Source organism: Tinamus guttatus, unplaced genomic scaffold (assembly GCF_059628265.1).
Source record: "Tinamus guttatus ecotype Peru unplaced genomic scaffold, ASM5962826v1 Tinamus_guttatus_pri_ptg000288l, whole genome shotgun sequence".
Taxonomy (NCBI): domain Eukaryota; kingdom Metazoa; phylum Chordata; class Aves; order Tinamiformes; family Tinamidae; genus Tinamus; species Tinamus guttatus.
Genome location: NW_028288822.1, coordinates 4,044,757 through 4,058,626, shown reverse-complemented (window position 1 = coordinate 4,058,626; position 13,870 = coordinate 4,044,757). Strand labels below are relative to the sequence as shown.

General features: G+C 37.4%; 1 protein-coding gene across 1 annotated transcript; it reads right to left on the bottom strand.

Annotated features, from left to right (window-relative positions):
• Nucleotides 1-8,112: 8,112 nt before the first annotated feature.
• On the bottom strand, nucleotides 8,113-10,311 carry FABP2 (fatty acid binding protein 2). Its single transcript, XM_010225940.2, has 4 exons — nucleotides 10,156-10,311; nucleotides 9,208-9,380; nucleotides 8,555-8,662; nucleotides 8,113-8,163 (listed from the first exon to the last, which is right to left on the bottom strand). Exons 1-4 carry the CDS (start codon nucleotides 10,220-10,222, stop codon nucleotides 8,113-8,115), a joined length of 399 nt encoding a protein of 132 aa, XP_010224242.1. The 5' UTR covers nucleotides 10,223-10,311.
• Nucleotides 10,312-13,870: the final 3,559 nt, after the last annotated feature.

Here is a 13,870-nt window from a genome sequence, read left to right as displayed (position 1 = left end):
CGTGGGGTCCAAGACAGTATGAGGAGGAGAGGTTCCTCTCTCTCTGCTCTGCAGAGAAACTCACTCTGCCTCACAATTTTCGCAGCTTGGACATTTATCATGCCTTTTGCAAACCTCATTTATTTCACTAATAAGGAAGATTATCTGGCTTTTATATGGTTAGTGAATTACATCAGTTCACAGAAAGATTGCCCAGTGAGAGGAAGAAGAAAGGAAGGGCAACAGGATTTAACCCTTGTGGCAGCTGTTGAATGTTTTGAAATGACCCACCACACCTTGTGGTATCGGAGACTTAGACAGGCTCAGAATTACCTTTCAGTCTACCTTCATGGTGAGCCATGTACTCTGTAGAAGTAGTGTTAGCAAATCCTGAATAACACTGTCTGTAAAGACTGAATCTTGCAATTATTTGTATTTCACTTAAAATTCAGGTGGTGCTGATTACATCTACATGTAAATGCCTTTTAGTTATAAAACTAATACCAGAAGGTTAAATATGCACGATAAGCACTCTTGCTTATGCTTGCACTGTTGGTCATAAAGGCTTTCATATGTTTATGTATCTTATGAGAGTCCTAGTACTTCAACAAAGTGTTGACAATTGTTTTAATGTGATTATCCAAGGTATACATCTGAACATTAGTTTTGGTTACTCTGTTAAGATCAATTTTTATAACTACTTGTAATGTATAGCAAAACTGGAACATGATATATGCAAAAATCAGGTATCTTAATGAACCTTATTTCTACCTTCTTGCTCAAAACTACTTCTAGCACTTAAAAAATGAATTCTGGAATTTGTAGTGCTAATAATCAAGTAGTTCTGCATGTTTCAATATGTTTGCTAGTAAATGGCAACCTAAGAAAACTATCCTTTCATAAGAAACTCAGTTAAACAGAGAAAAAATATTGAATGTGTAAGAATTTGGAAGATTCCTATATATTTTTGGAACGGATTTGAAAACTTGTTTTAAAAAACCTTTTTTTTCTAGTTTACCCCCAGTAATGTTACACAATATGCATAGTCAGTTAAGTAAAGCTATCTTCTAATACTTATGTAAAAATGAAGATTAGTATTGGAATTTGTATATAATGTATAATTTGTAAAATGTTTGCAAAAATCCTGTATTTGAAATGACAGTATTTTTATGTATAAACAGCACAGCCACTACTGTGAATTATGATGTTAAAAGTTATTTTTAAACATGCATAGTAATGTTAATACTTCTGTACAATGAGCAATATGAATGCCTATTACTGATACCAATGATTCTGGTTTCCAGTAAGCACAACTGGTAAACTTAGTGATTTTTAAAGTAGCTGCAGTAATTCAGATGTACTTCAGTCTCTTTGCTTTGCCTGAAAGAAATCTTGCTAGACAACTTTTTGTGACCTGTGTTTACCAGGTATTTAATAGTATATAGACAGCTATTTGAGACACCTTTGTTTTTATATTTGAATCTGCACTCCATATATGTATGTAATATTTGCTAACCAATATGTGATAACCTGTTTTGACTTAACTAGGGTGCCTATTTATTTTTTTATAAATGTGTCCCCTTCTGGCTATAGATTTGTATAAGAGCCTAGATAATTTTTGTAACGGTAAATACATTTAACAAGTCTTGTAATTAATATATTTTTCAGTCTTTAGAATTATTTTCTTGCAAAGTTCTGCTTGTTCAAACTATCAGATAAAGTTTAAAATATGTTCTCTTGTGCTTTCTTTGTACTCTTATTTTCTAAACAATTCTGATTTCTAGGATTATGTTTTGACCCACTGACAGATGATACTGCTAGTAATGATTGAAAGTTTTGAAGAGATGGTGGCTCAAGCTATTTTATTGGAATAGCTAGTCAAATTATTCTAAAGAGCTATGAAATGCATAAAGCAATCACACTACCCTAATCCCCCCATTGCTTGATTAGTTATCCTGGGCGTCTTTCTGACTTACCAGTTTTGTTCAAAGAGTGAAATTTACCTGGGTATACACCTTCAAGTGCTCCAGGAGTGTATGAAATAGAATCATAGAATCACAGAATGCTTAAGGTTGGAAGGGAATAGCTCAATGCATCTGTGTCTGCTTTTGTTACCTTTATTTTTTTCTAACACTCCTTAAAACTTCTGTCATACCTGACTAAATGAGCCAGAATCTTTTCTGGAAAAAAAAAAATCTAGCTTTCCAAAAGCTATTCCATCAAGCTGCATTCTTAGCTGTCTGTCAGATTCACAAAGGAGAAGTGGAGCAATGTTACAGTGCCTTCCTGATACATTGTTCCTTTGAGATTACAGTATGAAAACTTTGGTTTGCAAGGGGGGAAAAGACAGAAATATGTATGAGTAACAGCAGTCAGAAATATGAGCAATCTTGTACTTTTTTAATGACTTCATTTGAAAAAACATTGCTATATATGAAAATATGATCAACCACAGCTCAGCTTTTTTTTAAGCATTGTGCAGCAGTGGTTTCATCAGTGTTTCCAATCCAAAGTACTAGCAGATCAAGGCGTTTCAGTCCTTAGAAAAGGGTTGAATTTCTCATCCTACAGGTGTGACAACATGAAAATAATGTTCTATTTTGACATGATCTATTTCAAAAGGTACCTGCCAAAGTGCTCTGCACTCATGCACTCTGCCATAAAAGACAACGGTAGAATAGAAAACCACAGTGGTGGCATCCACGTCACAATTAACTTCTTGAAGGTAGAGCAGTAAGTAATAACAATTTGCCTATAGAGAAAAGGGTTCAAGTTGCAACTTCAGTCTATACAAGAGCTGTATTTTACTCTCAACCTCTCTACTGTCTGTTATTTTTTTTTTAAATAGTACATATTTCCATTTAGACTTAACATAGAATCGTAGAATGAATCATAGAATCGTTAATGTTGGAAGGGACCTCTAGAGCTCATCTAGTCCAGCCCCCCTGCACAGGCAGGGTCACTTAGAGCACGTGGCACAGGACTGCGTCCAAGCAGACTTTGAAGATCTCCAGGGAAGCAGACTCTACAACCTCTCTGGGCAGCTTGTTCCAGTGCTCTGTCACCCTCACTGTTAAGAAATTTTTTCCTTAAGTTCCTGTGGAGCTTTTGGTGCTTCAGTTTGTGGCCATTACCTCTAGTTCTGTCAGTGGCCAGCACCCTCCTCACTCGCTCCCTGGACACTCAGGGATCCCCTCTCAGGTCCCCTCTCAGCCTTCTCTTCTCCAGGCTGAACAGGCCCAGCTCCCTCAGTCTCTCCTCATAGGGCAGATGTTCCAGGCCCCTGATCATCCTTGTGGCCCTGCGCTGGACTCTCTCCAGCAGCTCCACATCCCTCTTGTACTGTGGAGCCCAGAACTGGACACAGTACTCCAGATGTGGCCTCACCAGGGCTGAGTAGAGGGTACATTTAGGTACTAATTGCAAAAACACAGTTAAACTGTTTTATAGTACATTAAGGCACAGTTTAGAGTAAGGAGGAAAAAAAAAAAAAAAAAAAAAAAAACAGGATATGGATGGCCCTAAAACCCAAAACAATGTTGCTTGTGCTACACCCAGGGTTATGATGTGATTAGCACACGTATAAATATGTATATACAGTCTTTTGAATTCAGGTGCAAGTTGAGTCCCGGTCCTCGTTGCTTGTGCTGCACACAGTGCTCATCTTCCCCTCCTCCTTCCCATAAGGAGCAGTGTGGCGAGGAGGCGAGGCTCTAAAAGAACAAAACATCTCTATTTTTGCACTCTGCAAGATATAAAAGCATAAAAAACACAAAGCATGGGTTCAGATCTAAGAATAGTTACTATTTTCTTAAACAAACAAGTTGCTAGATACCTGGAAGTATCGTTACGTTTCCCCAGCAGCCCCTGGCAGCCCCAGGGCTGCCCGAGGTGCCTCAGGCACTCCCGAGAGCGAAGGCCGCGTTCCCGCCGCGCCCGGAGCGGAGCGGAGCCCGCGCACGCGCAGCGCTCCGCGGTCCCACAAGGCCCGGCGCCTCGCGCAGGATCGCGCAACTTCTTGCCGCGGGGGCGCGCGGCCTTCCCTGGCCGGACTGCCGGGACGCGCCCGCCGGGAGCGGCTCCCCGCCTCCCTGCCCGCCCGGCGCTGACCTGCGCCCGCGCCCTCAGGGCAGCAGGTAGACGAACACCAGCAGCGCCAGGTCGAAGAGGATGAAGAGCCACAGGTCCAGCCAGTAGGACTGTCCCGACAGCGACCGCCGGCTGCCCCCCGCCGCTGCCTCCTCCGCCTTAAGCAGCTCCGACCGCTGCACCGCCGCCGCCTCCATATTGCTGCCGGGCGCGGAGCGCCGAAGTGAACCGCCCCTCCCACTGCGCAAGCGTCAACCGCCGCTCCGCGCCGGCGGCCAATCAGATCGGGGCGCACGTACACCCTGCCCACGCACACAACCCGGGGCGGCCGGCGCGGCGCACGCGCACTCGTGGCTCACGTTCCTCGCGCGGTGCTTCGCGCTTCTTGGCTTCGCGGAGGCCCGTTGGCGACAGTTAACGCTAGTTAACGCTAATTAATCCTTGCGTGCGGCGGGGTTGCCGTTGTTGTTAGTCTGCTGGTTGGCAGCTGTTGCGGTGACCCCGCGCCTGTTGTGGCAGTTGGTTTGGTCGTGAACCCGTCACAAAAGCCTGTGCAGGCTGAGTGGCCTCAGTGTCTGTGACAGAGGGTAGTTGTTCCATGTAGAAAAGCGCCTGCATCGTCTAGCAGGGCTGAGCGCTGAAGAACTGGCAGTAGGGACAGACCCCCCCATAGCTGTGTAGCAGAGCTGCACCATGGTGTGCTGAAGATGTGCCCTATGGATGCTCCACTTCCACTGCTGGTGTTGAGAGAAAGCTGGGATTTCTGAAGACTCCGTGAGCCTACCTGAGCTGGTGGCTGGCGTTAGCCAGTGTGGAAGCACTTGGGCAGCAGTGTTTGCTGGTCCTTGGGCACTTGGCCAGGTGATACAGGGGTGCAGGGAAAGGCAGCTGGTGAGTCCTTTTAAATCATGTTGGCCTGTTAAACTGTATTAAGACTTTTAAGGAAATAAACATCTACAAAGATTTTTTTTTCCTGATGCAGCATCCTGGAGAAAGATCATCCCTTTGAGAAAACCGAAGTAACCCATAGGAAATGTTTGTGCAAATATATTTAAGGATTTTAAAATAGTCTTAAGCTATATTTCTCTGCTTGAAAGGTTAATGGAGCTTTTACTCTTTAAGAAGTGACAGTAACTCACCTAACCTATGAGCTTTGTTTTTATAACTGTATGGGATTGGTTGATTAGCTAAAAGAAATAGCATAGGTTGATGTTATGGTTGAGACATACTGCCCTTGTCTGGGTAGGTGTGGTGTGCTTAGTCCAACTGGTTCGGTCAGTATTTAAAGGAGTGTAACTATTTATGTCCTTATAGCTACTAATACTGTGTCATCATAACAGGAGACAAAGCAGTACTTAATGCAGGTAGCAGGTGAGAAGTATCTGATCAAAGTTTAGTATCTCATAGACATGCATTTACGGATAATTACTTTCCTTCAGTTAATATTAACACTAAAAATAAGTATGAACTTTAATTTACGTTACAGAGTTTTTTGAGGAACAATAATAATACCAGTATTTCCCCCCTTACTCCCAAATATATTTAATAATCTCATTTGAGCAAAGGGAGCGTGGTTTGCAGTTTTCTCAAGGTAAACTATTTCCTCTTAGGTTGTAGATTATTGTAGTTATGTAAACAATAGAAAACAGAAGTCTCTTAGTGAAATTTACTAGACTATCATCCACCTTTTAATATAATGACCATACTGTTTATTTGCCAAACTCTTCCACTGCCAGAGTTTTCCCCTTCCCCACATTTATTGCTAATTCTAGTTCAAATATTACAGACTGAATCTTTAAAGATATTTTTTCAGTTTTCTGTCTGCAGTATTTGCAGTTGTTAAACATTTTCCAGGTCATACATTTTGATTTTTTTTTTTAATATCACATTAGTTTTCAGTTCATGGTCTTGTATGTAATCCTCCCCAAAACTACTAGAATAATTTCTGTAGTATTTCACAGAAAGAAAATCCTGTAAATTGTGCCTTCCTATCAGACAGTAGAAGAGATTCAGTAATCAAGATGAAAATAACCATGAGCATATAAATATGTTATGCTGCAGGTGTGGTAGTGATAAGTGTGTTGATACCAGGTGGGGGATAGAGTTTGACTTTCTGAACCAGAAGGGTGTGAGATTGTTGCAGAGTCAGCATATTCAGGAAAGAAAACAGAGAACACTTTCAGAAACTTAATAAAGTTTTCCTTTCAGCCAATGAGATTTTTAAGGAAATAAAACAGCTTCCTCCAGCTCCTGCACATAGGAAGTCATAGAGACATATCATTAATGTATTTTTATACAGTTTGGAAGCAATAATGACATACAACTGATAATGAAGGTCAAACTCTGTAATGGAAATTTAACGATTACAGCCTGTCCTTTACAGTTTAGTTCTCGTGTTGTATGCACATAGCCTTCTTAGCTGTCATGAGGTTTGTTACAAGGTGTTATTCTTCCTATTCCCCTTTAAAGACTTGAGTACTTAAAACAACCTAGAATTGCAGAGAATTTTATAGTAGTTTCAGATTTAGATTTTTTTTTTCTTTCATAGTTTGATTTCCCGTTTTACATCCCTTTACAGAAGAACTGCATAAGGTTTTCTTCTTTGTGATCTGGTATATCTGTCCCCTAAAATAAGACTGTGTAAAATATCTATGCAGGAAATTGTATGCAACTAATATTTGGAGGGGAGAAATAACAATTTATAATGAAGGATGCTATGTGCTAATCCTAGTTAAAACTTTTTTTTTTTTTGATTCATGAGAATATTTTACCGATAGAGGGAGCTATGAGACTCTAAAGATAACAAAAGCGTAGGCTAGAGAAGTAAAGAAACAACAGAAGAAAAAAATGTTTTTCTTTTTTCCTTTATTTATGACCTGGAAAAGGACAATCAAAGAGAGTCAAGAAAATAGAAAGTTTTGTGAGATACTTAAAAAGTCATTAAAGGCATAGTTGTGCCTGCTGAGAAAAGATATTTTAAATTGAGTTCTATGATAGCATATAAATAAGCACATGACAGAAAGTCATCTAGCCACATGCTGTCATTGGGGAATACTGTCATGAAGTGGTAGGAGATGTTATGGATAAGGCTGCATTCCTATTTGGGATTAAAGCTCAAGGCTGTTTTCAGATCCGCACAGTATTTTTGACCTTTCATCAAAAGGGTTACAGGATTTTTTCTTATTCCCCCCCAACTATGACAGTAGAAATATGACTGCAAAATCCTCAGAAACTAAGAAAATAGCACCAGGAAATATTTACTGGCAAACAAGAACTCTTGTAGCATGCAAGTATGCTCCATGCGTGTATCAGAAAGGATGCAATCGTGAGGAGCAGGCTGCCCCACAAACAGAGGGACAGGACTTGGTTACCACCATGAGTCATGAGTGGACACAACAGGTCTAAACTAATTCTGACCCACAAAAGGTGAATTCCTCAACCCTTAGGAAATGATGTGCCTCAAAGGAGGTGAGTTTGAATTAAAATCAGCATATACTGACTGGACAACATGAGCAGAACCTTATGCATATTTGTCACTTGTGACTTAAAGTCAACTTAGTGTAAAATCATTCTTTATCTTTTAAAGAAGCTTTCAGTGTTTTTATTCATGTTCTCTACACATAGTAATATTAGAAGCTTGTCTATTTTCAGGATTCTTTTATATTTTGCAATCTTTAATATACAATATTGAATACACAGTGAAATCCCTTATCAACGTGAATATTATATTAAGGAAACCAAGTTGTCAATTTAGAATCAGTCTAAAAATACTTTATTTCCATCTGTAGAAAATATTCTCAGCAGACTTTAACATTAGAGGAGTCAGGTAGGGGTTGGTACTAAAAACATTTCAGTACTTGTAGCAAACCGTAGTTGATGTAATCAAGGCAAAAGATGCAATGAACTAGCTTCTGTTTTCATCAGGGCAAGTAATCTCAAGTTGGTGCTGTGGAAGGGTCAAGAATGGGGGAAGAGGATATGTAGAAAAATGTAGGGTTTTTTTTTGGTTAATGTTTGTTTCTGGTCCTGTTCTGGATGAAGTATTTAGCCTCTTTTGAAGATTCTCTTGGCTTCAACTCCTTCATATGTATAGGTCTGTTAGGAAATTAAGGGGAAAAGTCAGTAACTGTGATCGAAATTTATTTCAGATTTTATTGAGAAATTTTCTATACATATGTAGTACATGGATGCTGGCATTGTAAGACTTTGGTAGCATAGACACTGATACTTGATTCATAAAGTGCATGAGTATAGTATGATAGCTTTTGTACATAGAGTTCAGAAAGCATTGGTAAGATGCAGTTCATGTTACTAGGAAACATATCTTACCAATTTCATTCTAAAGTCTTACATTTTGGTAATTACTATAAGAATTTTAACTAAAGGTAGATAATTTGAAGAAAGAATTTAACTTTTTGGCAACAGCTTTGAAAATGTTTCAGTTTGTTGTAGTTTTAAGTTGCATGCAAGTTATTGCTTGACTCACCTGGACAAGTTCATCATTTATGATTTCTCTGAATGCCATGAGCTCTTTGCCATTGTCTTTTCTAGTAAATTTTCCTACAAGTTTATTTCCTTCTGTGTTCCAAGAGCCCTGTGATGGGGGGGAAAAACAAGCAAGTAAAAAAACAAAAAACCCTTTTTCAATAACAGTGGCACTGATTTTGCATAAAGACTGTGTCAGTGCTTAAAAGTTGAAGGGTTTTGTTAAAAAGAAAAAAAAAAGTGCTGTAAAAATTGAGTATTTAGTAAAACTACTTTAATTGCATGTTAGTCAAGCTAGTAGGGGTTTATTATTATTATATTTTTTTGTATGCCTTATTTTAATGAATTCTGTAAGTACCAAGAAAGTTGTTCCTTAGAAACACCCACTGTTTGCTCTAGGTACAAGCAGTGCAATTGCAATGAGTTTCAACATGTGAAAGTTGTTGGATAATCTCATTTTTGAGCATTATATCTAGCTCTGAGGTTCACGTTACGATGCAGTTCCATTAACAGTTGAGACTAACTTGTGTTTTTCTGTATAAGATGCAAACATATCTGCATAGTCACACCATAAAGACCTTAAAAGTTAAAACTAGAATCATTCATCTTAAATCTGTTCTTCATAAAGTTGTTATCATATGAAAAGTCTCTTACATTAAGTTCAGTCCCATCAGCCAGACTGTAGTCAAAATTAACTCCCAGAGTGAATTCAATTTCTAGGGATCGGAAATTACTTGATTCTTTCACAGTAAATTTGTTTCCGTCTTGTTGAATAACAATCTTCAGATTATCGTGGGCTCCTAACTTCCTTTTCATTACGTTGAGACCTATAAAAATCATTATCAAATAGAAAAATATGTTACAACATTCTATCTTCTTCAGTTGCTTCTGTATGATGAACATTTTTTTCATCCCATACTGTTATTTTTCTTCACTTTTTCATGAAGCCATTTTCAGCAGTACAGATTTGACATAAGACAGATTCCAACTGTTATGTTTATATGCTTATTATATGTTTATTATGCTCAGTTTGTACACATTTAAATTGTTAAGATGCTTATTTATGCTTATATATGCTATGTTATGTTTATATGCTTATTATATACTTATGCTCAATTTGTACAAGTTAGTAAGCACTAAGATGCTAAAATGTGTCCTGTGTTCTATGACAATTAGTTAGTGGCTTTCTTTGTAATTTTTAAAGCAGTTTTTATGATGTTATCAAAAATAATATTCCTGCCATAATTTTATTTAAAATTTATCATTCAAATTCTTGGAGCCTTTTTCAGACAAATGTAGACTTAGAGATACCTTCCCCTGCCTTATACCAAATGTAAGTGTGAAAAAAACTTTCTGGCATTAGTTAAGTTACATTTAGATAAGCATAATGTAGATTTCAGAACCTTTTCCAGTAGCTTATTTTTTTTTCCTGAGGGTGGAAAATCAGCATATTTTGAAAATAAATGCAAGACACTACACAAGAGCACAATGCCGGTTAGCAAATTGACAGGATAGTCAGAAGGTAATGCACAAGCAGATAGAGTTTGTGGTCCATAACAGTGGTCTTACCATTTTAGAAGAGATTGGAAAAGTAAGGCTTACCCATTGCTTCCATGAGCTTTTCATAGTTTTCATTTCTGTCTACTTTCCAAGTACCGTTAAATGCCATGTTTCAGTCTGGAGGAGGACTTTCCCGCAGTAGCAGGGCTTTGGTGAGAGAATTTATGAACGGGCTTATCTTGAAAGCAATTTACAGCATGATGTGGCTGGCTAAAGCTCAAGTGGTGTGTTGATCTTTTCAAGTTAAAGTTTACTGTAGTTTAATCAAATATCCAATTATATCCACCCTGCCTGCTGAAACTCCCTCCTTGCTAGCAAATCACGACAATATCTTTTTTTTTTTTTTTTTTTTTTTTTTTTTTAAGTATGGATAATACATTCATCTTATCGTATGTGAACTGTAATAAAATCAGCTGCCCAGTGAAGGCAGTAATTACTCTTAAAAAATGTATTGATTTTTTTTTCTCTTTATTGTGTTGAACTTCTTGCTCTTTAATCTTTATACTACTGGAGAATATATATTTACTCAGTAAACCAAACACAAACCTCTTCTTTGCTGCAGTTTGTTATAGAAGCATGTTTTGCTCTAACAAGTATAGAGGGAAGGATTTTCTGAGTGCCTGCAGATTGTTGCAGAGAACTGTTCACTTGTTTCTTTTTTAGTGCTGAGCTGGGAAAATTGTGATGCTCTTCTATGTTCATCCCTGCTCTTTAAATTCTAAATTTAAGTTTCAGCAGTTTCTTCAAATTTTCTGTATTCAATTTTTTTTTCCAGACCCCTTGGTCCCCCAAAACGTGGAACTTGTAAACTAGTAAACTTGTAAACTAGTCTGACCGTTGTGAACACCTCATTTTCCAACCCAGGTCATACCAGTTCTTCCTGGAATAGCTTGTCTCTCTACCAGAGGTTATCTCAAATCTGCCAATTACTCTTTCGATGGTGACGGAAGAACCTCAAAGCATTCAAGTCTCATTTTATAATTTTTACTTGCAGTTTCTTCCCATGTTTTTATGCAGTTTTTATTGCCTAGTCTTTATATAAAGGTTTCAAAATGATCTTTGTAAAGAAAAGGCATAATTTGTGATAGGAAAAAAATACCTTGTCTTTATAGTTAAAATACTAGAATTCTGTACTAGAATCATGGTCTTGTATGCAGGACGAAAGCGAAGTATTTATCTCACTTTGATATGCACCAGCTTATTATGCAAGCAGGGCATTTGACTTAGGGAAATATATCCCCGCTAGTATATTTGCTCTGGATCCAAACTGGATAAAAAACAGCCAAATCTAAATTGGGAGATGTGTGATTGTATTAGAGTGGTGCTGAATCTGAACGCAATGTCTCAGAGGGCATCATAGCTTATGTCTAGTACTGTGCTCATCATGCATACCTCTTTTACTGTCAAGACGAGTTAGAAAATGGGCAAATTTTATTTAATCTGTTTCATTGCGTTGGAACATCCTTTGACCCTTTGTAGTTATCATTGCCTGTGTATATTTTATATGTATGCAATATCCATAAGTTAAAGTAACTGGTATCTGGTTATAGTTCATGCAACTTATTGTTGATTAGCAGTTAATTATCAACTCTGTTTTCTCCCTAGTCTGTACAGAAATGTTTCTTCTGTCAATAGTGTAGTACAGCTTTTGAACCATTTTTGTTGATACAGTAGAAAAGTCAGGCTGTATAACAGTTCGGGTATTATATAAGTAGAAGAATATGCATATGTAATGTATTTATATGTGTAATGTACAGTATTTTCATATGCAAAAAGTGCCAGGCCTTTTTTTTTGTGTGTGTGTGTGTGTATATATATATATATATATATATATATATATATATATAGAGAGAGAGAGAGAGAGAGAGAGAGAGGATATGTGTATTTACTGACAGCTACTTTAAATATACTCTTGAATAATGGAAATAGCCCTTTATTTCACATTATTTTGAAAGTATATGCAATCTATACAAATAAGCAGAAATTAAGTTTGTTTTGAACATTTCAAGAGTTTTCTACTTTTTAGGTGGGCTCTGGGTTATTTCTAAGAACCTACTGATTCATTTGATTTAAGAAATGTTATTTTTTCTGATATGTGTTTAAACAATTAATTTTTTTGATTATTCTCCTTGATTTAAATTTATTTCATCTTCAACTCTGAAAAAATAGCTCGGAGTAGTGGCACCCCACAGCTTAGGCATGACTTTCTACCTCTACCTGTAATTTTTCTGAGCATTAAAAAATGGGAAAGTGCTTTTGTAAAGGGTCATAAATTACCTGATAAGCACAGGATTTCCAGTTCACTTTTATGCTCACAACTTGCCTCTTCCCCCATTTTGGTCCTTTCATGTCTCTTGAAAGTATAGCTAACTAGGCAACTCCAAACTCTTTTGCCATGGGAACAAAAAGTAGCTACATCCTGAATTTTGCGTTTCAGCTTGTTGCTCCATTTCTATCCTATTTTCCTTTCCTGCGTCCTTCTTTTCACTGCGTAGGAACCCTCAGGATGCTGTTCAGATCATCCCCATAGACCAGTTAAGTAAGAATCTCTATAATGGTCAATATTTATGAATGACATTCCTGATTATGAATTATAATCTACAATCTATATTTATAATCTAATTATAAAGTTACGTTACATTCTCTACATTAGTGTAGCACTAACAGCATAAAGAACTGTTCTTTCTTTGAGGCCTGGTGAAACATCAGTCATAGAACAAGCAGCTGTATTTTTTCCTCTGTCCTATTTTATATGAATTGTTTAGGAATTTTAGCATAGTAAAATGTGACTGCAGTTTTCTTCCGTGGTAAAAATCTTACCATCTACACCTTATTCAGAGTTCTTCGTGTTCCATATAAAATCTCTTTTCTGGTTGCCTCTGCTTTAAAGTTGTGATTGAAATTGTTTATATAGTTGTTTTGAATATTCCACAAGGTGTCTCGTTTTTCTAACATAGCCTTTCCTTGCACAATTTTCACAAGCATATTTTTTGCTTAGATAATACATTAAGAAAACTTCTTCCTAGTGTTGCTGGTTGCAAGCAAATCATGAAAGTTGTGGTTTTTGGCTGAATAGTTTTCTTTGTGGCTTATTCTTCAACCTGTCAGTTTTAGAATACTAGGAATAGGTTGCAAGACATCTTAACTTTGAAGTTTGATCTTTGAATGAGGTGGATGAATATAAATTATTAACTTATATGGTCATGCTAATCTCATCATGCCAATATCTGATAATCAAGTACATGTCACATCAGATTACGCTGTGAAATTTGACAATGAGATTTCAAAGATCAGGGTGAAAAATTGCTTTTGCAGAGAGTTACATTCTTCTGTCCATTTATTGTGTCTTGTCTTCAAGTTGTTTAGCCTAAAAGGTGGAACAGTAAACTCCACAGAATGACAATTGGCTCAAGGCTAAGATAAACATATTAAAATATATAAATTAAATAAATGCGAATCATGCTAAAGCCATGCAGATTAACTGGTTTCTGCCAGGGAGCTGTGAACTGAATTGGTAGCACTGAGGCATGTGTTCTACTGGATGATTCTTCTAGGTGTCTTAGCATGGATAATAAAGGGATTCAGGCACACTTAAGCACTTCTGGTTCCCTTATTGTTAAGTTTTACCATAATGCTTAAATGACAAAACTCAAATTTACATTGACTTGGCAATTAGTTCTTTCTTTTGTTCTCTTATACCCATGTTAACTTTCTGTTGGCTCCCAGTTTTATTTCAAGAATTAAAATTCAAGTGCCT